The 26,094-nt window shown below is 43.4% G+C and overlaps 2 protein-coding genes across 2 annotated transcripts in view; both read left to right on the top strand.

The window, feature by feature from the left end:
- Positions 1-26,094, top strand: part of RARS1 (arginyl-tRNA synthetase 1) — a 687,757-nt gene that overhangs the window by 186,491 nt on the left and 475,172 nt on the right. Inside the window, exon 7 of the mRNA XM_068277415.1 lies at positions 24-144. Within this exon, the coding sequence (XP_068133516.1) occupies positions 24-144 (121 nt within the window). The remainder of the gene's footprint in view (positions 1-23; positions 145-26,094) is intronic.
- On the top strand, positions 18,185-23,211 carry LOC137564080 (uncharacterized). The gene is made up of 3 exons (XM_068277416.1): positions 18,185-18,331; positions 18,861-18,962; positions 22,311-23,211. Exons 1-3 carry the CDS (start codon positions 18,186-18,188, stop codon positions 23,038-23,040), a joined length of 978 nt encoding a protein of 325 aa, XP_068133517.1. The 5' UTR covers position 18,185; the 3' UTR covers positions 23,041-23,211.

Genomic DNA, 26,094 nt, shown 5'->3' with positions numbered 1-26,094 from the left:
TATTTACTTTACTCTTTTTGCAGGTTAAATCACTTAGGAGATTGGGGTACCCAGTTTGGCATGCTGATTGCACATCTGCAAGACAAATTCCCTAATTATTTGTCTGTCTCGCCACCTATTGGGGATCTTCAGACATTTTACAAGGTATCTGAGTAATCTTGATGTAAGAAACTGTTCAATACAGCAGTTTGTAGAGCAATGTCATAATTAACTATTAAAATAGAATTGCATGCATCAAAGAAAACCTGTCTAGGAAGAGAACATATTATTCCCTCTTCCCCCGACAGTGTACAAGTTACCGGTTCCTCAATGCTGAGATGGTTACCCATCTTCGGTGCTGGCAGCTTCTGACTCCTTGTACTGTTGCACGGTAGAAATTATAGGGGCACTCTTTACTTCCAGAAACTACTTTACACTATATGAAAGGAATGATTAACAGAGCTAACTCTGAGAACTGCGTTTTCACAAGTCTATTAAATAAGTTAAACTCCAGAAAGATTCCCCCTATGCACAGCAGATTGCACAGCACAAAGGGTAAGTTTCATGAATTGGTGGAGCGCTCTCAATCCTTATCACTAGTCAGGGTTAAATATACTAACACAGCCTATACTAGCCACAGCCTTTGTGGAAGTGCATTTTTAGTGCGAAACAGCCGTCAGGCTTTTTGTGCCCAGCACCCACAGCACCACCACACTTTACAGCAGTGGTATGTGGTTTTTAACCACTTCTGTACTACGTTATTTTGTGCTGATCTGTGCTGCGTGGGCTCTCCAGCCCACAGCACAGATCAGGTTGCAGCCAGGCCGATCAGACTTCCCCCCCCCCCCCTTTTTTCCCCACTAGGGGGATGTCCTGCTGGGGGGGTCTGATCGCCGCCGGCTGCTTGCGCTTGCAGGGGGGGCTCTTCAAAGCCCCCCTCCGCAGCGCTTCCTGGCCTCCTTCCCCTTCCCTCCCTCTCCCTCCCCCTGTGAGCGGCGCAGGACGGATTTCCGTCCTGCGCCTGATGGGATAGGCTTTAGCCTATCAGATGCCGGCGATCCCCGGCCAATCAGAGGCTGGGGATCGCCGATCTCCTCTACGGCGCTGCTGCGCAGCAGCGCAGTATACATCTAAACACCGGGGAAGATCTTCCCCGTGTGTTTACATTTACCCTGCGAGCCGCCGATCGGCTCGCAGGGTGTTCACGGAGACACCCTCCGTGAACTGACATGGAACTGCCGCTTATACGAGCGGCCGTTTCCATGGAATACACTTCAGGATTCAGGGGCGTACATATACGCACCGAGAATCCGGAAGTGGTTAAAGAAACACTGTTTGTGTACTACTCCTTGTACCTCACATGTTGGAATAAAGCACCTGCAGTGCCGATTTTCCTTCTCTTCTTCCTCATTTGTATATATGCTGCTTCTCGTTTATATCCGAGCACGCAAGCTGCACCACAGTGAGGGAAGTGTGTAAATCTTGCCTGCATCACCCCAGCATCAGCTATCCAACGCTTTAGTGCCAACTATTTCTCTTCTTGTCTTAAATATGCTAAAAGTTCACAGAGCCGGTATACAACTCTGTAGGGCACAGCAGTATCACAAGTTCTTAAAGAAAACCGGAACTGAAAATTAAAAGTCAAAATAAGCATACACAAGTCATACTTACCTCCCGTGTAGTCTACTACTCAATCTTTCTCCTCTTCAGCGTCCTGTATGTCCACTGTGATCAAGGGAATTCTCCGTCCTCCATTTTGAAAATGGCTATTACTCCATAACCGCTTTCTGGTCAGCACACTGTTAAACTGTAACATCGTCCACTTGAGCCATAGGGAAACATGGACATTACCGGGCATATCAGTTGTCCTAACAGCTACAACTGACAGCAGCTGATATATAACTGACAGCAACTGATATATTTCAGTTCTGACAAAATGTTGTCCGAACTGGAAGGGATCATTGTCAGAAGAAAATGGTGAGCTTCTGAGAGGAACTGATGGCAAGGTAACTATTTAATGTTCATTTGAAGTTACGTCATTTGTTTATTTTAAATAATTTTACTCAGTACAGGTTCTCTTTAAGAAAGGACCTTGATAAATTGCCGTAGCAACTAAACATTGGGCAGAGACTGGCCTGTGACTGTTAAGCTGTGAGCATGCTGGATGCAGCGTGGCTCAGTGTTTTTGGTCTGTACACTATTTTAAAAGTTTTTTTTTTAAACCCTTTTTCTGCACTAACTGAGTGAGGGCCCTGAGTGGGTGTGGAGGCAGGGACAGCCAGCATTTTGCTAACATTGCGAGGCTGGTCTGGGAGTGCTGATACACCTCCCTATCCATGCTGCTGTATGGTTTTTATGTTTTAAAGTGCCTGTGCACAATTTTTATTGTCATTTAAATTAAAGCCCTGAGGTTATTTTTTACCTATCTGGAGCGTTGTTTTTTTTCTATGAGGTGTGCTGGTGAACTACTCAAGGGATGGAAGGAGGACCGGTGGAAGGACCTTGCCTGAGTGGCTGGGGGTGGCCATACAGCCCTCATGCGCAGACTGACCATGAAGGTCTCTGGATCTGGTGAGCCAGTTACCGAAAAGGGGGATCACATTCTGTTATCTATTCCCTAGCTAGGTGGCGGACCATTAAAGTAAATGGGAACGGTGCTGTAAAAAAAAAAGGGAGGGGAGAGGAAATGCTCAATAGGACCCAGAGCCTTTCCTCTCCTTAGGTAAGTATCTGGTTTCTTTTTTTTTTTTTAAGACCATTCTCATTAGCTTTAGGAACTTGTGATACTGCTGTGCCCTACGGAGTATTATACCGGCGTTGAGCGCTTCTCTGTGAACTTTTAGTACATCCTATACAATAAAATGCAAGTATCCCTGCGTCAACTGAATGGTTGTGTGTCTCTGGCTTTTTTGTACTGAGCATGTGCGCAGTTAGGACACAGGGCCGGATCTGACAGTTTGTTGTGTGTGGTTCACAGAGGTTCTCATTGCATTGTGAGAAATAACAGCTTTTTGCAACTGCCAAGCAAGCAGCTCCCTGTGTGCATATACTTCACACAGTGGTGGGGGACGAGTAAGTGGGACGCGTATGTGCACACCTTTCAAGGGGTACCTAACGCCCGTTTTGCAGCATCTTGCAAAGATTTTTTTTTATGTGGAGTTCAGCTCCATAGAAAAGACTGTGTAGAGTATGGCTCTCATACTACATGAAGGGTGGTAAGATTGGTCTGTGATCTTTCATTTTCCAAAGACTATAGTCTGATGTGTGTATGAGCCTTAAGTTACATTTCCTCTGCAATCTTCAGACACGTCAGTCAGAAACACAGGACACAGAAGCTGCAGCTGTTCTCTCTGTCACACACACAGAGTTACACATAGAGTTAACTGATCAAGTGTGAGGGGAATATACCCTCTCCTCATGGCTCAGTCTGCCGTCAGTTTTGGCGTCAGTAAAGTTTGAAAGTATTTTGCTAACAGTAAACAAAGAAGTTGCTACTAAAATGTATACACCAGTACTTAGCAGCACTTCCCAAACCATTCCTGTGTCAATTGAAAAAAATATGTCAATCGATAGTATTTCTTTAACTGAGAGTGATATGGATGTTTCCTGTTAAACAATACCAGTTGCCTGGCAGTCCAGCTGATCTCTGTGACTGCAATAGTGGCTGGATCACACCCTGAAACAAGCATGCAGCTAATCCAGTCTGACTTCAGTCAGAGCACCTGATCTGCATGCTTGTTCAGGGGCTGTGGCTAAAAGTATTAGAGACACAGGATCAGCAGGCGATTCAGGCAACTGGTATTATTTTAAAAGGAAGAATCCATATCCTTCTCAGTTTAGGTTCCCTTTAAGGATTTGTAGCATAAAAGCCAACTTACATTGGCTGGGAATTGAACCTGGGTCTCTCTGTGTGGTGGGCAAGTACCTTAACTGCTGTACCACAACAGTACTAACTAAAGCTGGCCTAGCATTTACCATTTATGCTCAATCCAAGAGAAAAATTAGACAAGACAAATAACATTTATATCACGCTTTTCTCCTGGCAGACTCAAAGCACCAGAGCTGCAGCCACTAGGGCACGCTCTATAGGCAGTAGCAGTGTTAGGAAGACTTGCCTAAGGTCTCCTACTGTTATTTGTTATTTGTCTTGTCTAATGTTTCTCTTGGATTGAGCATACATGGTAAATGCTAGGCCAGCTTCAGTTAGTACTCTTGTGGTACAGCAGTTAAGGTACTTGCCCACCACACAGTGAGACCTGGGTTCAATTCCCAGCCACGGTATGTAAGCTGGCTTTTGAAATAGTATAATTCCCTGGCAGATGATATGGAGGCAGGGGAGACCAGGAGGGAAGGGGAGGCCTAAAATTGAACCTAAAATAGGGGTTTATGTGAAATCTAGATTTTTGCCTGGGACTTTTGATGTGTATTTCACTCAATCATGTCTGACTCCAGGTATTAGAGCCCTCGAAACATGTTTTCTCATTTTTCCAGCCGTCAGAATTTTTTCTATTTTTCAAAGTTCGCCTCCCCATTGAAGTCTATTGCGGTTTGCAAACTTTTTTGTGAACCAAACCTTTCGCGGAGGTAATGTCCTTTGTGGCCTTTGTGGTATTGTCCCTGGCCTCCCTGCCAGGGACAAAGCCAACCTGATCACCACATATAACAGAAGGTATCACTTGTACTAGCCTATTTGCTATGACCTTGCCAAAAAGCTTAGTGTCAACATTAAGTAACGAAATGGGCCTATAATTAGCACAGACTGTCATCTTTTCCTTTTTTAGGTATGACCGTTAGCAGCTTGCATTTCTGGTTGAAGGGGTTTATCAACTTAGATTTCATTGAACAAAGCTGTCAAATGGGGGACAAAAATGCTCTTAAAAGCCTTGTAATATGCGCCAGAGAAACCGTCAGGGCCGGGACTCTTGTTTGGCTGTAATTATTTAATTGCAGCTAGCACTTCATCTTCATGGAACTCCTCTCCCCATTCTACCAAAGTTTGCTCACTAATCTTAGGCATCTCAGAACTCTTAAGAAAATCTCGGATCTTTTGGGTTCTTGAGGGGGGAGCCCTCAGTTCCCTCTGTAGTGGATTTCAAAGAATAAATGTCAGATTAAAAGTCAACGAATCTACGAGCTATGTCCATTGTCTTGTGTAATAAGGACACCTCTTTATTCCTGATGGCTTTAATATCTCCCCCGATTTGTTTCTCTCTTAAAGCTCTCGCAAGATATTTGCCTGGTTTATTACCAGCTTCATAAAATATGCCTGTCCTCAGTGTAAATTCCGACTGGAACCTTCTTTCTAATGCTTTATCAAATTTCGAACTTCTTTGGCTCTGTCCTTGTTGGGTTGTAGTGAATTAGCATTGTTTAACCACTTTGTCCTTTGATACAGTATATCTACGTCAGCTGTGGCTCTCTGCAAGCCACAGCGACGTAGATATACTGACCTGCTTGCAGCCCTGTTGTGCAGGAACAGGTGCGCTTCAGAGCGCACCTCCCGGCACTAACAGCTGCAATACTAATTGGTGAAAGGGAAAATGTTCCCTTGTAGCCAATTAGTAACCCCCTCGCGGATGAGCGATCACCGCTGTAGCAAACAGCGGTGATCCTTCATCTCTCCCCTCGGTGGCCAGATCTGTAAAAAAAAAAAGGATTAGAAAGCAGCCTGACTCACCTTTTCCTGTTCCAGCGATCAGCCTGCAGCCCGAGCCTCCGATCGCCGCTCTGCACGCAGCCCTGTGATGCTGAATAGCCGAGTCCCGGCTTGATGACGTCATCAAGCCGGGACCCGGTAACCGGCATCACAGGGCTGCGTGCAGAGCGGCGATCGGAGGCTCGGGCTGCAGGCTGATCGCTGGAACAGGAAAAGGTGAGTCAAGCTGCTTTCTAATCTTTTTTTTTTTTTTTTTTTTTTTACAGATCTTGCCACCGAGGGGGCTGCCTGGGTGGGGGGTGGGACATCTGGCTGGCCCTTATGGGGGTTGTTGAACCCCTGGTGGGGGGTAAAATGTGCAGCTGGGGGGGGGGGAGGATAAAGTAAGAGGGGATACAATTTTAATTATGTGCATAATTTTATACTGGGGGCAGATCTGGCTATAATGGTGGGGGGGGGGCCTAATCCAGGGTGCACCCGCTAATCCTGAGGGCGCATCTGGCTATAATGGGGGACCACTATTCCTGGGGACACATTTAGTTATGAGGGGCAGTAATCCTGGGGATACATCTGTCGATCTATACTGGGAGGTGCCAAACAGAGGACACATCGGGCTATACTGGGGGTGACTGATATTGAGGACACATCTGGCTATAGGGGGGGGGGGGGGGGGGGGTCTGATACTCGGGACACATTTTGCTATCTATACTGGGGGACAGAATACTGGTGACATGTTTTAATCTTCTGTGGCACTTTTTATTTTTAAACTGGAATTGATAAAAACTGAGCAAAAATGCATTTTTTCATTTTCCCCCTCTTTTTCCCATTAAAATGCATAGAAAACTTTTTGGTCTAGGGACAAAATACCCGCCAATGAAAGTCTAGTTTGTCCTGAAAAAAACGATACCTAGATCATTTAGTTGTCGTGAGTAGGGATAAAGTTATGGCTGATTAAAAAGGGACATAGCTAAAGCATGAAAACTGCTCTGGTCAATAAGGGGAAAACAAGGTCTGGATGCGAAGTGGTTAAAAGCTCAAGCTGATGTAATTCTTCAAAAAGGGTGTCTTAATGAGCTCTTTTCTCTTTTCTCAATCTGGACTGCTCCCCAAGGAGAACCCCTCTCATAGTGCACTTATGAGCTAGCCACACAGATGAACTACTGACCTCAGGTGTAACATTCATGGCAAAAAAGGCCTCAAGATCATCCTTAATTTTTGAATTAACCCCTGTTTCCGTTAAAATTTGGGCTGAGAATCTCCAGATATAATCTTTTTCCTGTTTGTTCCCCAATGCAAGGGTCAGCGTAATGAGAGAGTGATCTGATCTTGTACGTAAATCAATTTTAGCTGAAATTAATTTAGGGAGATCTTGTTGTGTTATAAACAAGTAGTCAATTCTAGTGGATTTGGATTTGTACTGCTGACCAAAATGTAAAATCACTTTCCGTGGGGTGATTTACTCTCCATGTATCAACTAATCTAAGAAACGAAAGATTATGTTTAATTTTATTCAAAATTTTAAATCAGTCCTGGCCCTGCAATCACTCCCCTGTGGCCATGTTGCAAAAATGGCTTCAGGCTTACGGCCTGGTCCAGTCCAGTAGATCCAAGGTTGGTTGGTGCCACGGTAGATGCGCTAGTCCAACATCAATGTGGAAATTGGGAGATGCCAGTGGCAGCAGGAGCTGTTGCTACTGTGCTGGCATAGTAGTAGTCGGCTGATGGAGCAAGGGCCGGGGATCACAACAGAGCTCCAGTAATGGTGGCGGGGAGCCTGCATTCCAAGGCTGTGCAGGGCTGCTGGGAATGGGGCAGAGCTGACCTGTGATGGGCTCCAAGCCAAGCCAAATCCCGGCTTTGTTGATTGTGTGGCGGCCTGTTGTGTTGGTCCCGGCAGGCGAGCTGCCTGTGCCATTCTGCTGCCTCCAAGATCCGTGTCCTGGGAGAGGAAGTTTACCGTTGTCCGGGTCCGATAGCGTGGTGAGGAGACCAGAGAGCTACTACAAGAGCCGCCCACTGGATCTTCCCGCATGGAGAGCTGATCAGAACAGCGTTGGCCTCATGCTGGTCCGATGGAGTGGGAGTTGGAGGTAGTTCCTGGCATGGCAGGGCCCCGTACAGCCAGGGGAGCAGTGAAACCCTGGCCTCCTGCTCGTGCATTGCCTGCAGCGTCCTGGTCTCCTAGGCAGCGGCAGTGCAGTAGTCCACGTGCGGATCACGTGCATGCTGGGATCGGGTCCGGGTCAGCGGCTTCCCCTGCAGCTCTCCCTGGTGCTTCCAGGATGCAATCTGGTTTGCGGCGGGGCAGCAGTCCACGTGCAGCCCCTGGGCTGCGGAAAGACGTCCAGGGCGAACACGGCCAGACCGCGGCCATGGAATGGATAGCCGTGTTCCGTGGAGTTCGAGCGTGGACGAAGTCCAGAGGAAAGAAGACAAAAAGAAAATAAAAGAAAATAAAAGAAGAGCCGGAGCCCTGTATTGCCGTGGCTACCCCTCAGGCGCCATCTTCAGTCTCCCACACTGACAGATAGACACAATGTTGTAATTGGAACACAGGTTAACTTTTAATGAGACTCAAATATCCTTTTATACACAAATTATGTAGGCTGCGCAGACTCAATAGATAAGGAACCTTTCACCGAATTACAGAGGAAATTCCCCATAAAAACATGTGGCAGATGTTACAGGTGTCCTGACATTTAGGGTGAACGCCCAAAGCTACTCTCGGTTTCGCCAAGCCAATGTGGTTAAAGGATACCACAACTTAATGTTTGTGGTTAAAATGAGTGCAGCACTGTATAGGGTGTAATGCGCACATACCTACTGTTCCTCCCGCCCCCTCCGTCTGCCGCCGTTCACACTCTATACACTCTGGTGTGCTGCGACTTGTTTGACTTCTGTCCTTCCCCCTTCACATCTGGCCGGCGCACAGCGCGAGGCTCAGAAGCTGCTGTCCCCTCTGCGCTGCGTCTGCGCTCCATTACACTGAGCGTCACATAATTAGCATGTGACGCTCGGTGTAATGGAGCGCACACGCAGCGCAGAGGGGACAGCAGCTTCTGAGCCTTGCGCTGTGCGCCGGCCAGAAGTGAAGGGGGAAGGACATACTGCGCACACAGGGTGCAGTGTGTGCGCAGTATGTCCGGGGCAGAGGTCAAACAAGTCGCCGCACACCGGAGTGTATAGAGTGTGAACGGCGGCAGACGGAGGGGGGGGGGGGGGGCGGGAGGAACAGTAGGTATGTGCGCATTACACCCTATACAGTGCTGCACTCATTTTAACCACAAACGTTCAGTTGTGGTATCCTTTAAGAATTTCCTATATGCCCAGAGAGGGACAGAAAAGCAGAAGTGAATGTGAAGTGGTGCATGAAAGATACATTCTTTAACCTGTAGCTAGAGAGAAGCTTAGAATATTATACAGGTTTATAACATGGCAGCAGAGGACAAAATGGCTGACAATGTATATGCTTATGCTTACAATTACCTCCTTTTTAGACATTTTCCAAAGGAAAAATGGCTACACGGACTACACTAGCGTTGTCCCCTCCGGATTAGCACCCTGGGAGATGGAATTATGACTCTGAGCTCCACTGGTTCTCTTTCCAGTGGAACTAGCATCACAATAAGTGAGATTATGATCAGGTTGCACAAAGTAGTAGACAAAAACATGGTTAAGTGTCTGTAAAATACCTTTAACAAACTAATGATTTAATTTAATGTCTAAACAGATCAGGGAGATGCCAATTCCTGCTTCTTTGGATACAATCTAATTGTATCTTCCTGAAAAAGATAATCATACTAATGCCAATTATCTAGCTTTACGCAGAACTAGCATCAGTGGGCGAGATTCTGGTCACAGTCTCCTAACAAAATAATGGACAAAACATGAATAGTTATTTGTAAAAATAACTCTAACAAAGCAAATGATTAGCCAACTAATCTTAAACAACCAATTAAACAATGTTGGCCAATCTAATGGTCAAACAAATCAGAAAAATCAGACAAAACTTATCAAAAAATGAGAACCCGAGGTGGGTTTGAAGAATATTATCTGCATACAGAGGATGGATCTGCCTATACAGCCCAGCCTCTGTTGCTATCCCAAACCCCCCTAAGGTCCCCCTGCACTCTGCAATCCCTCATAAATCACAGCCAAGCTGCTGACAAACAGCTTGTCAGAGGTGGCTGTGTTTATCTCTATAGTGTCAGTCTGCTGCTCTCCCCGCCTCTTGCAGAACTCCAGTCCCCACCTGCATCCCTTCCCTCCCTGCTGATTGGAGGGAAGGGACGGGGGCAGGGACCGGAGCTATGCAGGAGGCGGGGGAGCAGCCGAGACTGACACTACAGATGTAAACACAGCCTCTCAGCACGGCTGTGATTTATGAGGGATTGCAGAGTGCAGGGGGACCTTAGTGGGTTTTGGGATAGCAACAGAGGCTGGGCTGTATAGGCAGATCCAGCCTCTGTATGCGGAGAACATTCTTTAAACACACCTCGGGTTCTCTTTAAAAACCCAATAATTTTTCCTGATGTAATCTAACAGAAATCTTACGTGGGCTGCATGTGTTCACTCATGTGTTTAACTTAACCCGTGGCAGAAATATTTCTCTCAGACCAATATGAGCGTTCTTATCTCAGCACTTATTTTAAGAGAAACTTCCATCTACTCTATTTTAGAAAGGGCTTGTCTAAATACTAAACCTCAGATAAGCCAAGGTCAAAAACCCTTATGATAGCAATTAACTCCTGCATAAGTTGGCTGTGCAACAAGATATGAGATTTGGGAGAGGGTGGTCTTAAACTATACAATTAAGTTTACAAACTGATTGTGAGGCATGGCACACTTCTCACCTTCCATCAACCACTGTACTCCAAGTTATCTCTGTAGTCTTTACTCTAAGTTACACACTCCTGTTAAAACAGGGGGTGGAAAGAGAACACCAACCCAACTACAATCATACTCAGGCCTTAATGCCCAGAGTACAGAGGCTGAGATCAGAAATACAGGAGTACTGCCAGAACTCACTAAGCAAGACAAATGTAGCTGCAGGCCCCAGTACAGGACATATTTGTGAAAGAGACTACACAAATCACAGCAGGAACAAGGCTGTATGAGACCATCAACCTCTCTGACCTTCAAATAATCCCATATTAAATATACCAATCCGGTTGCTCAAGGCAACTGTGGTGCTGTGAAATTGTAGTCCATTACACCAATCATACCGACTATAGCTTGTTATGCCTGCTCAGACAAACAGATAAAACAGACCCTGATTTAGTATGGGAAGGGAATGCAAGCTAATCGACTTTTTACCACAATAATGGTAAATGGCTATACAGACACAAAAACAAGACAGAAAAAGATGTAACTAATAACAATCGCTGCCATAGTTACTCTTGCAAGGTCAGGACTAACAGGACAACTGTAATGATGTCTACCTTCAGATTTAGCCATACTAAAAGGACTCCTATTCCAATACATCCCTCTAATGCAGCACGGTGGCATAGTGGTTAGCTCTCTCGCCTTGCAGCGCTGGGTCCCTGGTTCGAATCCCAGCCAGGGCACTATCTGCAAAGAGTTAGTATGTTCTCTCCGTGTCTGCGTGGGTTTCCTCCGGGCACTCCAGTTTCCTCCCACATTCCAAAAACATATGGATAAGTTAATTGGCTCCCCCTAAAAATTGGCCCTAGACTACAGTACTTACACTACATAATCTAGACATATGGCAATGGTAGGGATTATATTGTGAGCTCCTTTGAGGGACAGTTAGTGACTAGATATGTATATACACTGTACAGCTCTGCGTAATATGTTGGCGCTATATAAATACTAAATAATAATAATAATAATGCTGAACCAATAAATCAAAAAGTTATTTTTAGATAAACCAAGATTTTCCCCATAGCTACTATCAATAGCTTTCCTCCGAGCCCAATACACATAAGAATGGCCCACAATCCATACAATCTTCCTGGGTCTAAGATCCAGATCTTGTTCCATTCTTCAATAGACGACACAAACAACTTTGAAACTTCTATCAGGGGATGCGACTAAGCACGCTGTTACTGTCCACTTGATGAAAAGTCTTTTTCCAATCACTCTTGGAATTCTGAATTCAGGACTTAGTCGTTCTGCTTCACCCAATCTTATATTTTACTCTGTCAGTGGATCCAGTAGGACATCCCTCTGTAAAGATAGTCTCAAGATAAAAATATACATATATCCAGGCACATCGCCTCTAGTTAGGACATTAAATAATAAGGAAAGCGAGGTGCTGAAGGGAGTGTGGCTAGAAAACAGCAAAAATCTATTAACCCTTCGCACTCTCGCATGCAAATGTTCAAACAAATGCATTCACAGATTCACTCATCCAGGTACAACTGTTATCCCTACATCTAAGTTAAAAGCCAGGGTTTTAGTTCACAGAAGAATGCATTCTTAGGCTTAGTCACTTATACTGCGCAGAAGTACCCAGGTAAACATAGGTGTCCTAACTCTGGCCCTGTAACATGCATAGTGCAGACATGCAAACACAGTCTAATTCAGTGCACTCCCTCCTTCCCCTGTATGTGTTTGTCAGCATGCACACAGCTTATGCTGGTGTATGTGCATGGTGCACATGGACACATAACGTTAGCTCCCTTGTGCGATTGGTAAGATGCACTGTCTGTCCCAGGAGAGGACGTCAGGATGTATGCTCCTAATCCATTGATAGGTTTGATGCAATGAATGTGTTTGGATGGATGCCTCTGGTCAGACTCCCTCTGGATGGATGCCTCTGGTCAGGCTCCCTCTGGATGGATGCCTCTGGTCAGGCTCCCTCTGGATGGATGCCTCTGGTCAGGCTCCCTCTGGATGGATGCCTGATCATATTACCTCCGGATGGGCTCTGGTCAGGTAGTCAGCTTTTACCCTCCGCAGGATAGGTGTCTGCCAAGTTGTTTCTGTGAAGAAAGGAAAATAAAAAAGTGCGAGCAACATTTTTCACATTTGCAAAAATCCTCTTTTTCTCTTAGTACTATTAATACTAATTCTATTCATCCTCTCCTCCATGAACTTCAAAACATACATAGTGGATCTTCTATGATCCCAGTGGATCTCTCACAATACTCTGTTCCGTTCGTATGACGTCGCTATACCTGTGCGAGTATGTGACTCCATACATGGCAGAGAGGATAAATTCCCAATGGATTTTTAAACCATAATGAATTCCCATTTTTCATTCTTCCATTACACTCTCATTCCATCATACCTGACATTCGACAATCATGCTACAAACCATAGGTAGTAATGTATTTAAAGAGTTTGGGTGGCCCTAGTGCAATATCCAACCCCTTCTTACTATACCACTAAATGGAATGACATGAACGCCTACCAACCAAATCAGACACAGACCAATAGGCCTGGAAAAGACAGGACATGTGTATAGACAACAAACAAAATGTTCCCATATTCTAAAATCCCCCCTCGCAGTCCCCCCCCCCCCCCCTTCCCTTTGACCATATATTACTTTAATATTTGGTCAGAGTTAGTCACAGACTATAATATGAGGGGAATAATATGAACTGGGCCCCGTACTGTCATCCTATAATAGGACTGGGTCCCTTTCAGGAATTTCAGCCAGGTCAACATATACGAAATACGAATAAACATGAAACACAGAACATTTATAGCGTCCTTTTCCCATAGCAGGCTTAAGGTGCTAAAACTACCGTCGTCCCTGGAACACATTATATATGCAAGAACAACACTAGAGAGATTAGCCCAAGATCTCCTTACTAAATAAATAGGTACTGGCCTATTGAACAAGCAAAGCTGAAATTAAAATTCTGTTAGAGACAAAATTTCTAATCGGCACACTATAAGACTATAAATACAGACAGTCTCACTCAGGAGACTGACTTTTTTCTTTAAAACAGTAAAAAAAAAATATACAGTATAATTGTCATAACCTCAAAATTACTTTGAAGTTTGTATCATTATTTATTATCAAAAGAAGTTTAAACTAAGTAAAAACTATGTTTATGGGAATGAGCATATCTTATCTTTCTATGCTGAGTGTAGTGACTTTGGGCTTATTATGAAAAAACATACATTCTTACTAAAACCAGGAATTGGAAACGAGTGACTTAGACGTATATGTGTATAGCCTTAAATGGCTTCCTGTAAGTATATGCAGTTACTGCATACACACACAGATACTGTGATGACCTCAGTGTTTTTATGCAAATCATGGTGACCGGTAAGATTGCTTCATAGTTTTACAAAACTAAGATCAGATACAATATCTCCTTAACAGTGATATTTAGAAACATTTGAATCATAATGTCAGCATTTGCGTTTTGTTTTAACACTGTGGCTTGAAGGTGCATTTTTTCCCCTTCTCTGTGTGGCGCAGAGAGAGATTTATTTTTTCTACTGGCAGACCAGACCAGCAAGACATGGAGGATTTTATCAGAGGCTTACAGAATGAGGCAGCATTTCAACAAAAAGTAGGTGTGTGGTTTTTTTTTATAAAATATCTATCTGTTAGGAGTTTTAATTAAAATATTGTAATTGATAGTTTATTTATCTATACAGTTTATTTATCTATACATACTAGCCTTTGGAGTTAAAACCATATAAGCATAAAGGGTTTCATATACAAGATCACTTCAAAAGTTCTCCACTATATCCCCTCCTGCATATGTCTTCTAAAAAAAAAATAATAATAATAATAATAAGTGGAACAATATAACTTCATTCATGCCATACACACTGTCATGCATACCATGGAGCCACCTGAATCTCTAATAAAAATTCCCCATAAAAAATTCTCCAGTAAAATCCGTGTAGATAAGTGAATTGGCCCAATCCGCCTATGCGTTTATAGCAGTCCCCTCCGTTATCTCAGAGTGTCTATCCACCTGCCGCAAAGGACGCTTTCAATCACTTGTGCGTTCAGTCACTTACGCGTCTTTCAGCTTTTCTAATTTTCACATGCGGGAAAATTAGATGACGTCCTGCTCATCTGGAGGGGCTCGACAGATGCTTTGGGGAAGTTTGTGGATAAAATAAACAATAATGATTGGGGGCTGAAGTTTACAGCAGAGATAAGTGAGAGGGAAGTTAATTTTCTAGATGTATCTATTTATATAGAGGGAGCGGAACTGAAAACTAGAACCTATAGGAAAGTCACAGATGTGAATGGATACATCTTGGCCAACAGCTGCCATTTACCGGCATGGTTGGAGAACATTCCCAAAGGTCAATTCATGAGACTTAAACGGAATTGTACAGAGGAGGAGCAATATAAAAAAGAAGCCGATATAATGTCGGGACAATTTATGGAGAAGGGATATGAGAAGGATGCTCTGGAACAAGTGAAATGGGAGGTGGGGATAATTGAGAGGAAAACATTGTTAGAAAAAAAACAAAAGCAGGATACTGCAGATTTTTCAATGAGATTGAATTTGAAATACAACTCACAAATAGGATGTGTAAAGGGGATTATTAGAAAGCACTGGGGGATTCTGAAAGGCGATAAAATTTTGAGGGAAATATTGCCAGAGTACCCTTCTTTTGTGTTTAGAAAAGTAAGCAATATAGGCCTGAAAATAGCTACGGCCAATCATAATGGAGGGGACCTACAAAGGATTCAGGGGGAGGGGTTTGTAAGATGTGGGAGGTGTCAGAACTGTCATAGAACTAAGGTATATGCCAAAATTTTACAAGTAAAGGAGGGGAAGGAAATATACAGTATTGATGAATTAATAACATGTCACACCAGGGGGGTTATATATTGCCTTATATGCCCGTGTGGCAAAAGGTATATAGAACATACAAAGAGGGAAATGCATAAGCGTATAGGGGAACATTTTAATAATATTTTGAAGGGTTGGGAGGGGCATCCCCTCTCCAAACATTTTAGACAGCACCATGGAAGCAAATTGAATAATGTGGTATTTTTTGGATTGGAAATAATCCGGAGAGACCCCAGAGGGGGAAACTACATAGCAAAAATGTCAAGAAAAGAAAGCCAATGGATTTTTAATCTAAACACTATGGTACCTAATGGCTTAAATGAAGAATGGGAGATGTTTGGTTTTTTGCAATGAGATGAATGGGAGCCACCTGAGTGCATGGATCACCTGGGTCTCTATGGAGGGAGAGGGGGAGCTTTTAGGAGGACGTTTTCAAAAAATGACTGAAAAATGTCCAGAAAATGCTTGAAAAATGCCCAATAAATGCCTAAAAACGCTCAAGAAATGCCCAATAAAGGCCTAAAACGCTTAAAATGTAAAAATAATCTATGGAGGGTGAAAAATTGAGACTTAGAGAATTGAGGGCAACTATGAGTAATGAATGGAGTTCACCCTTTAAGGGAAGGTGGGGATTTGATAGATTGGATGTCTATAAAAAGCAGGAAGTGGTGGCCAGTGGGTATCCCTCATCCTGATGAAGATAGTCGTATACTATCGAAACATGTCGATGTGAAGGGCTCTAGGAGCATCCACGCAGTGTTCCTACATTCTGCAACAAAAGCACGTACAGTACAAGGTGCATGGTTGCATATGGGAGTTCTGAAAGCAGGAAATCTCATTGGAACGCTGGTTGGAACGCAGGAGCCCGGAAAGGGAAATGACGTCACTCCCAACTGGCCAATCACCCGGAAAGCTGTGCAGCCGGAGCGCACGGAGCTGTAAGGAGCTTGCAAACGGACGCCATACCGGGGGAGCGGCGATACGGAAAGAGAGAGGAGTCCTGCTTGCGAGGCTACCGGCCGGAGCCCGCATGTGAAAATTAGAAAAGCTGCAAGACGCGTAAGTGACTGAACGCACAAGTGATTGAAAGCGTCCTTTGCGGCAGGTGGATAGACACTCTGAGATAACGGAGGGGACTGCTATAAACGCATAGGCGGATTGGGCCAATACACTTATCTACACGGATTTTACTGGAGAATTTTTTATGGGCAATTTTTATTAGAGATTCAGGTGGCTCCATGGTATGCATGACAGTGTGTATGGCATGAATGAAGTTATATTGTTCCACTTATTATTATTATTATTATTATTATTTTTTTTAGAAGACATATGCAGGAGGGGATACTTTTGAAGTGATCTTGTATATGAAACCCTTTATGCTTATATGGTTTTAACTCCAACGGCTAGATATTTTTTATGTATAGATAAATAAACTATCAATTACAAACTTGGATACGAGCGCTATTCTCTGTTTTTTGTCTATTTTTATGTTTGGTGGGGATTAAAGGGATACCCACACCTTGAGAATTAAGCAGCTGATTGATTGGGAGGATAGGGAGACAGAGTAGCGCCTTTTTACTTCTCCTTCTTTTTGTTTAATTAAAATATTCCCTAACAACGTATGAGCAATACAAAACCTTACTTCAACATGTCTACGAATGATTGCAGTAAACCGTTAAATATCATATATATATATATATATATATATATATATATATATATATATTCATAGGTCTCTGGAGTAAAATGTTACTTCAATAGTCCATAAAAATTCTGTTCAAGTGAACACTACTAACTTTATTAAAATGTGGTAGCACTTTAACTCTAATCACACACATTATGGATCTGAGTGACAATTGTTATCATATCACTAAGGGTATTAGGTTGTAAGACTAAAACCTCAATGAATTCTCTTTACACTATAAACTATAAACTAGGATATACTGTAAACTAAACTATGGACAACACGGTGGCGTAGCGGGTAGTACCCTCGCCTTGCAATGTGGTTCAAATCCCTACCTAGTCAATATTTGCAAGGAGTCAGCATGTTCTCCCAGTGTCTGCGTGGGTTTCCTCAGGGCACTCTGGTCTCCTCTCACATCTCAAAAATACAGACAAGTCAACCGGCCTCCCCCTAAATTGGCCCCAAACTACGATACATGATTTTACGGTACTGCCTATGAAAAATTGTCTGAACCTCTTTTGGACATTTATATAAAAACTCCAAAATCTGTTCTGAAGTATGGGAAACTTTACTCACATATATAGACCTGGGTGACGAATGGCATCAATTAATTAATCCAATTTAAACTAAGGGCATTAGGTTGTGGAGAAAAACCCTTCTGATTAAAGACACACTTTATATACACATTTCCGAATACTATTTAGTACAAAAAATAGGGACAAACCTATTATTTCATTAGTTACTAACCTCTAAGGCCTGGTGCACACCAAAAAACGCTAGCAGATCTGCAAAACGCTAGCGTTTTTTGAAACGCTTTTTATTATTTTGATGACGCGTTTTGGTAGCTTTTTGCGTGCGTTTTTGATAGCGTTTTTGGTAGCGTTTTGCGTTTTTCATGTAAAGAGGCTGAAATACCTTAAACAAAGGGTTAAAGTGAGATATATTGAGGACACGTGAAGCACATTGAGCAATTGAAGTCAAATCACCAATATAAAAAGGGTGGGGTCCTTCACAACATTGTGGATTAGTTGAGGAGAGGTGACACTGGTTTCGAGAGAAGAGTTACTTGTTTTTGAAAATGTTTCCTGATGTGCTGTTATTGCTCTGTGTAGCAGCATATATGAGACGTAGGCCAAGGACACGGAGATACTGGGTGCATCCCATGCTACAACAGCGGCGCCGGAAGGGTCAATTTAGGACACTGTATAGAGATTTGAGGCAGCATCCAGACAAGTTTTTTGGCTACACCCGAATGTCTGTGTCCAGGTAAGATTAGTTTTCTATTATCTTTAACATGTGGCTAAGTATTTTGTGGAGGAATGCAATTTGAAACACTTTTTGTCCCTTAGTTAACAGTGTTTGATTGAAATCTTAAACACCACACATTAATCAATCAGGTGTATACATGAGCTAACCAAATTACCCTTATACTTGTTCCTAGTGTGTTATGCATTCAATGCATAAGGCCTCCAGCTCATTTCCTGAAACCAGTAACTACTATAGTATATATCCATTGTTAACACATATGATTTGGAGCATAATATGACCTTACATACTCCTGGAGCATACTTAATTAAGTATATGAATGTCAAGCAACAATCAGCATCTAGGACACAGTAATGAAGCAATGTTTGAACCACATTTTTTGCTTTGTTTGTTCTTCTGCCCAAATATGATATTGGACATGTGGTGCCCATACTTGGTTTTCATCCACAAAAGCAATATGCCACAAATGAAAAATGTTTATATAACAAGCAGCATTATATAATAACGTAAGCATGCTATTGTTTTGCAGTTTTGATGTCCTTTTGGCCAAACTGAAGGATGCCCTTCAACGCCAAGACACTAACTTTCGCCTAGCAATCACACCAACTGAACGACTCCTCATAACATTGAGGTAATGTAAATTAACCACCCTGGCGTTCAATTTCCCCAGGATTTATGTGCAAAAAGTGGTTCAATTAATTTCAAATAATTTTCAAGTTTTTTTTTTTTTGTGTAATCGTTTAGTTTTTTTTTATATTGAAATCAATATAGGTTATTGTATTGAATTCCATTAAAAAAAAAGTGTTTGCATTGAGATGTTGATGTGTGACCCTGGTGTCATCAATGCCGATCGGCGTGGGACATGTCATTGCCGAGGGAGAAGAAAAAATCTGGCAAGGGACATGGAAGAAGGCACTAGGGAAGCTATCAGAGGTTTACGACGAGGGATCAGCACGCCAATGGTGTGTATAAAACCCAGATGTATAGCCAGATGTATAGTGAGCCAGATGTATAGGTAGGTAGATGTATAGGTAGGCAGATGTATAGGTAGGCAGATGTATAGCGAGCCAGATGTATAGGGAGCCAGGTTTGTGGGTGGGGGATCCCCATTCTGTGTGCGGATGGCCTTGCCAGGTGGGGGCTCCTTATTCTAAGGGGGGGATTCCCCTTTGAATGCGTGCGGATGGCCGGGTGGGGGCTCCCCCTTCTAAGGGGGGGGGGAATCTCCTTTCTACGTGTGCGGATGTCCTGGTGGGGGATTCCCCTTCTAAGCAGAGAAATACCCCTTCTATGTGGGCGGATATCCGGGTGGGGGATCCCCCTTCTAAGGGGGGGGGAATCCCCCTTCTATGTGCGCGATGTCCGGGTGGGAGCTCCCCTTTCTAAGCAGGGGAATACCCCTTCTATGTGGGCGGATGTCCGGGTGTGGGATCTCCTACTTTGGGGGAATCCCCTTTCTATGCGGCGTGCTGTGGGTGTCCCCCTTCTCCCATACGATCTCTCCCCCCCCCTGTCTGAAGCACCTTGAGGTGGGATCTACTCACCCGAAGGCTCTCTCCTGCGGCGGCTGGCTCACTTCCTCCTTCATTGCCGAAGTCTCGTTCTCTGTGTAGTTACAGTACGAGGCTTGGTGACGTCACCAAGCCTCGTACTGTAACTACACAGACAGGGACTTCGGCAATGGAGGAGGAAGTGAGCCAGCCGCCGCAGGAGAGAGCCTTCGGGTGAGTAGATCCCACCTCAAGGTGCTTCAGACGGGGGGGGGGGATCGTATGGGAGGAGGGGGACACCCACAGCACACCGCATAGAAGGGGGATCCCCCAAAGTAGGGGGATCCCCCAAACCGGAAATCCGCCCACATAGAAGGGGTATTCCCCTGCTTAGAAGGGGGAGCCCCCACCCGGACATCGCGCAAATAGAAGGGGGGTTTCCCCCCCCCCTTAGAAGGGGGATCCCCCACCCGGACATCCACCCGCAGAGAAGGGGTATTCCCCTGCTTAGAAGGGGGAACCCCCACCCGGACATCGCGCACATAGAAGGGGATCCCCCCGCGTAGAAGGGGGAGCCCCCGCTCGGCCATCCGCACACATAGAAGAGGGATCCCCCCTACCCGCCCTCATAGCCAGCACATACTCTGCCCCGCTGGCTGCACAGGGATTCCCCAGGGTGGCTGGATGCTAGTTCTGCACGCTGGGGGTAGCACAGATCGCTACCCACAGCGTGCAGACAGGCATCCAGCCATCCTGGGGAATCCCTCTGATGAGGGAAAAGTGGAGCTGGCGGCACAGAGAAACAGGAAATCTCCCTGGCAGTATTGACGAGCCTAGCTTGTCATTACCACTTTCAGCAGGTTTCTGTGGACGAGCCAGGCTCGTCATTACCGCCAGGGTGGTTAAGGAAAAAATGTAAACATAACACAAAATATAAAAGTGCGAATAAAAAAAGTACTAGTCATGTTGTGATAGCAAATCACACATACTACCAGGGCCATGATTGTAAGCAGGTGTAGCTGATTCAGCATTTGTTTGTGGCTGGCTGTGAGATGTTAAATCAGTGTACACTGAAGAGTCACTATGTATAGATGTATGAAACCTACTACCTTGATCAGGGCGCTGAGGTGGAGGCATAGAGTAATGAGGCTGTTGACCATATGGCATGTTTGGCATATGCATTGGTGGGTAATGCGGTGGGTCATAACTACGTTGCGTCTGGTAAGAGAGTTGTGGGTATACATTATATTGTTGACTGGAAGCAGGCAGGTGTGGTTGCTGCAAGTAGTTGTGCACATTGTCTTCCGCACGGCTCTCAGGTATTAAAAATTTCCCCAGTGTCTCAGAGATGGCATGTCTGGCTGCCCATTGTTTATCAGGTGGCACTTTTTGTAATAATGGCACCAAACTTAAAAGATACTGTGTGCATGGCTCTTTTAGTTGTTTCATTTCATCCTCTCGCTTCTCCATATGATCCACAGCCTTTTCTATTGAACTAATCAGCTTCTGATCGTATTCAGCCCTGCTCATACCTCTTCCTATTCTCCTGCCTTGTGTAGCTAGCCTCACACCTCTACTACACCTGAGAGTTGTGCGTGTCCGAATACTCGGTGGGCTGTGTGGTGTGTGATCTGGTGTAGTAGCGTCACTGTCATCTACTGTAGCTGTGTCACCATCCTGTGCAGTGATTTCTTCACCTTCCAAATCACTGTTTGTGTGGGGGGTAACCTCTAATTCGTCCTCCTCAGGATGAGGTGGTAGGCTATCTTCAGTTCTTTGGTAAGGGAAAAGCACAACATTAGTTTGTGTAATAGTGGCCATGGATGTAAATGCAAATATATTCTCACAATGCTATGGATCTTTCATTGGCAAACAATAGCAGTTGCCTGTCTATGAGAGAATTTGTGTACATAGCTTTTAGGCACAGCCCCTGATCAAGCATAGAGCAAAGCTGCACTGAGTAAACTTGGAATGTTTTAGGTAGATGTGTGTTACAGTTGTGTGATGCAGACACTACTGCAGCCAAACTTATCAACAGGACTGTCAGGCAACTGGTATTGTTGGGTAATGAACAGTCCATATTCCTGTCATGTAAGATTCACTTTAAAAAGTACCTATTCCATGGTTCCATTAAGATACGTCCTCCAATAGATTTGCTTGTCTGATAGCAGATTATGCGTTACACACTAATTAATTTCATTCTGGGGCTAATACTTACTTCACTGTTCTAGCGGGCAATTTTGACAACATTGCAATAGGTTAACATTTGCGCCATACTTACTCAGCAGGTTCATGATGTTTTCGTCGAAATTCTAAGATGCCACAATATTTATATCTGGTTCGTTGTGAACTTTCAGACCCACTCTTGGATTCATGATATTGCTTTTCTATCTCCTTTTTGTAACTATCTCTCACCGACTTTCATCTTGTCCGCAGGAGGCCAACTAGGAATAAAAATAAACATACATGTTATTTCTTTTCTTTTGCAGACTTCTGGCAACAGGGCATTCATATGCAGCACTTCATTACCAATTCCTCATGGGAAGATGTACAATCCGATACATAGTTTTGGACACCTGCAAATTGATCTGGAAAGTACTGCAACCAGAATTTATGCCAACTCCTGATGTACCTATGTGGGAGGCTAACATGCAGCTTTTTTGGCAGAAACATGATTTCCCTAACTGCCTTGGAGCAGTGGATGGGAAACATGTTCGACTGGTTATGCCTGCATTCACTGGCAGTCTGTATTTCAATTATAAGAAATTCTTCTCACTTGTGCTCATGGCTGTGGTGGATCCTAATTTGAAATTTATATATGTCGATGTTGGCACTTACGGTAGTTCCCATGATTCGTCAGTATTCCAGCACAGTCGATTTGGCTTGAAGCTTCGCATGGGCCAGACGACTTTACCACCACCACGCCCCTGGCCTGACACCCTAGAACCACCTTACCCGTGTGTGTTTGTGGCTGATGAGGCTTTTGCACTGTCTGAACATGTTATGAGACCTTCTACACAAAGAGATATGTCTCAGAAAAAACTTGTATTTAATAACCGCCTGACCAAAGCCAGACAAGTAGTAGAATGTGCTTTTGGAATTCTTGAAAACAAATGGCGGATTTATCACACTGCCTTAAAAATGCAACCACAGTATGCTATAACAGTTGTGAAGGCAACATGTATTTTGCATAATTATGTGAGAACACTGATGGCATGAACATGGAGGAGGAAGAGGGGGATATTACAAACAGTGCTCTGCAAAATTTACCACCAGCTACTTTACGTGGTCCGATTTCTGCCATTCAAAACAGAGATAAACTAGCAGATTATTTTGTGCCATAACATTAATCAATTAAAAACCTGCAGGGTGCTATTTACTTACATTACCTAATGATCATTATTGTGCAAATAAACATTCGTTAAACCTTGTTGTATGGCTATATCATTCATTACACTCTAAAGTGTAAAATAGCACCCTGTTTCATAATACATGTGAATACATACACACACATGTACGTGCTGTTTATAATGAGAGATGGCTATAGAGAGAACAGCATTGCAACAGACCTGTGATAATGACACTTCTAATTGGATAATTAGCCATTTAGGGGAGGGGTGAGCAAATATTGTAGGCAAAGTGCAGAAATAAAGAACTTAAAACACATACTGTACAAATATACTTACTTTTAGAATCCTTGCCCTTTTGGCTCAAAGTATTCAATTTTTCACCCAGAAAATCTTTGGCAATGTTCCAGATTTCATGAAGCCTTTGGTGGTCTTCATATCCAGGCAATGACTTATCATACAGTTCTGTGTTGTTTTTATAAATAATTTAGTTTTCAGTGGTAAACCACCTTGCTGCCATCTTCCTCCAGCGCACTCTACAATCCCTCATGCAAATCTGCCACACAGGAAGTACACTTTGACCTGGATGTGCGCATTATTCTAAAAAAGGCATCCGCATCAAAAACCGCTAGATCAAGCGGTTTTAAAGGCGTTTTGCGGTTTTCTTATACTTAACATTGGAGGCAGAAACTCATCCGAAATCCAAAAAATGCCTCACCCCGGAAGGATTCCTTTCTGCAAAACGCCTCCCGCTCTGGTGTGCACCACCCCATTGAGATGCATTGACCAAGTGGGTCCGCAACCGCAAGCGGATCTGAAACGCACAAAAAGCCGCTCTGTGTGTACCAGCCCTAACATCTAACTAAGAAAAGAAAATACATGGTACAATTTTTTCATACAATCTTACCATTTCTATGTAGTATAAGGGATAAATTAAGTGAATATACTGAAAGGATAATTTAGACAGTTCCCTTATATTACATAGAAATGGTAAGATTGTATGAAAAAATTGTACCATGTATGGCCACCATAAAGGTGGACACACACGATACAATAAAATGATCCGATTTTGCGTCAATTTGATAAAAACGATCGGATCTCCCGAAAAAATCGAAAGCTTTTTTTTTTTTTTTCATTCGACTGAAAAATCTGATCGGAATTCCCATTTTCTTCGATTTTTATCGATCCGGAATGCCAGATATTTTATTTCAATCTTTCTAAAGATTGTATGGTGTGTGTTAGATTGACAATTTATTAACCACTTCACCACTGAGGGGTTTTCCCCCTGAGCACCAGAGCAATTTTCACCTTTCAGCACTCCTTCCATTCATTCGTCTATAACTTTATCATTACTTATCGCAATGAAATGAACTAGATCTTGTTTTTTCCGCCACCAATTAGGCTTTCTTTAGGTGGAACATTATGCCAAGAATTATTTTTTTCTAAATGTGTTTTAATGGGAAAATAGGAAAAATGTGGGGAAAAAAATTATTTTTCAGTTTTCGGCCATTATAGTTTTTAAATAATGCATGCTACTGTAATTAAAACCCATGAAATTTATTTGCCCTTTTGTCCCGGTTATAAAACCATTTAAATTATGTCCCTATCACAATGTTTGGCGCCAATATTTTATTTGGAAATAAAGGTGCAATTTTTTCAGTTTTGCGTCCATCCCTAATTACAAGCCCATAGTTTATAAAGTAACAGTGTTATACCCTCTTGACATAAATATTTAAAAAGTTCAGTCCCTAAGGTAACTATTTATGTATTTTTTTTAATTGTAAATTTTTGGATTTTTTTTTTTAATTACAAAAAAAAAAAAAAAAAATGGGGAGTGTGGGAGGTAATGAGTTAATTTTTTGTGTAAAAATCATTTATTTGTATGTGAAAAATGTGTAGGGTGTAGTTTACTATTTGGCCACAAGATGGCCACAGTAACTTTTTGTTTTAATGCGACCTCCAAGCTTCCTTCCGGAAGCTTGGAGGAAGTATAAGGAGGCTGGACACATGAGTTTTTTCTCACAATGATCGTGCTGCCCATAGGAGAGCAGCAGATCATTGTGGGGCTTAGATCAACGAACGGGAATGGATTTTCCCGTTCATTGATCTCCGGGCGAGCGGGCGGCGGCGTATTTACTAGCGGCGGGCGGCGTGTTTACGAGCGGGAGCGCGGGCAGCGTCGGGAACACGGAAAGTACAGATTTCTCCGTCCCTGGGGGTTAAAGGATGGAAAAAGGGACGGAGAAATTCGTACGGGCGGGGGTAAAGTGGTTAATATACACACCCTAGCAATTTTGTCAGATTTTCCAATCATTTTTATCATAATTGGGGAAAAATGAACATAGGTGTGTAGTACATTGGTCATATTTTTGAAATGTTACAATCTTTCAGAAACAATTGATTGCAATTCTTAAATTGAACAGATATTTAAAAAATTGTATGGTGTGTGGCCACCTTAAGATAGATGTTAGAAAAAAATGACAATCAACTTGTATCTCAACATTTTACCAAAAAACAAATAGATTATTCACTGTTTCAATTAATATCCTTAGGACAAACTACTACAAAAAACTTACCTAGTTCATCACACTTCTATAATAACATTTTAAGAAAGAATAAAAAATACTAATTCTTCTTAACCACTTCCCGACCGCCTAACGCACAGAGGCGGCCGGGAAGTGGAGCCCTGAAGGACCGGCTCACCCACAGAGGCGGCGGTCCTTCTAAGGGCATGGGCGGAGCGATCGCGTCATCCGTGACGCGATCCTCCGCCGGCGCCTGTCACCGCTCGCTCGCCGCAACATCCCGCCGGCTATACGGAAGCGCCGGCGGGATGTTAACCCCGCGATCGCCGCATACAAAGTGTATAATACACTTTGTAATGTTTACAAAGTGTATTATACAGGCTGCATCCTGCCCTGGTGGT

This window comes from Hyperolius riggenbachi, chromosome 3 (assembly GCF_040937935.1).
Source record: "Hyperolius riggenbachi isolate aHypRig1 chromosome 3, aHypRig1.pri, whole genome shotgun sequence".
Taxonomy (NCBI): Eukaryota; Metazoa; Chordata; class Amphibia; order Anura; family Hyperoliidae; genus Hyperolius; species Hyperolius riggenbachi.
The sequence above is the reverse complement of the archived record's forward strand: the minus strand, read 5'-3'. Positions and strand labels throughout refer to the sequence as shown.

Excerpts from the sequence above, each read along its gene's own strand:
- LOC137564080 (XM_068277416.1), top strand. The coding sequence starts at position 18,186 with ATGAGACGTAGGCCAAGGACACGGAGATACTGGGTGCATCCCATGCTA. Across the intron at positions 18,332-18,860 it reads ACCCGAATGTCTGTGTCCAG|TTTTGATGTCCTTTTGGCCA; the intron begins GTAAGATTAGTT and ends ATTGTTTTGCAG. Across the intron at positions 18,963-22,310 it reads CGACTCCTCATAACATTGAG|ACTTCTGGCAACAGGGCATT; the intron begins GTAATGTAAATT and ends TTTCTTTTGCAG.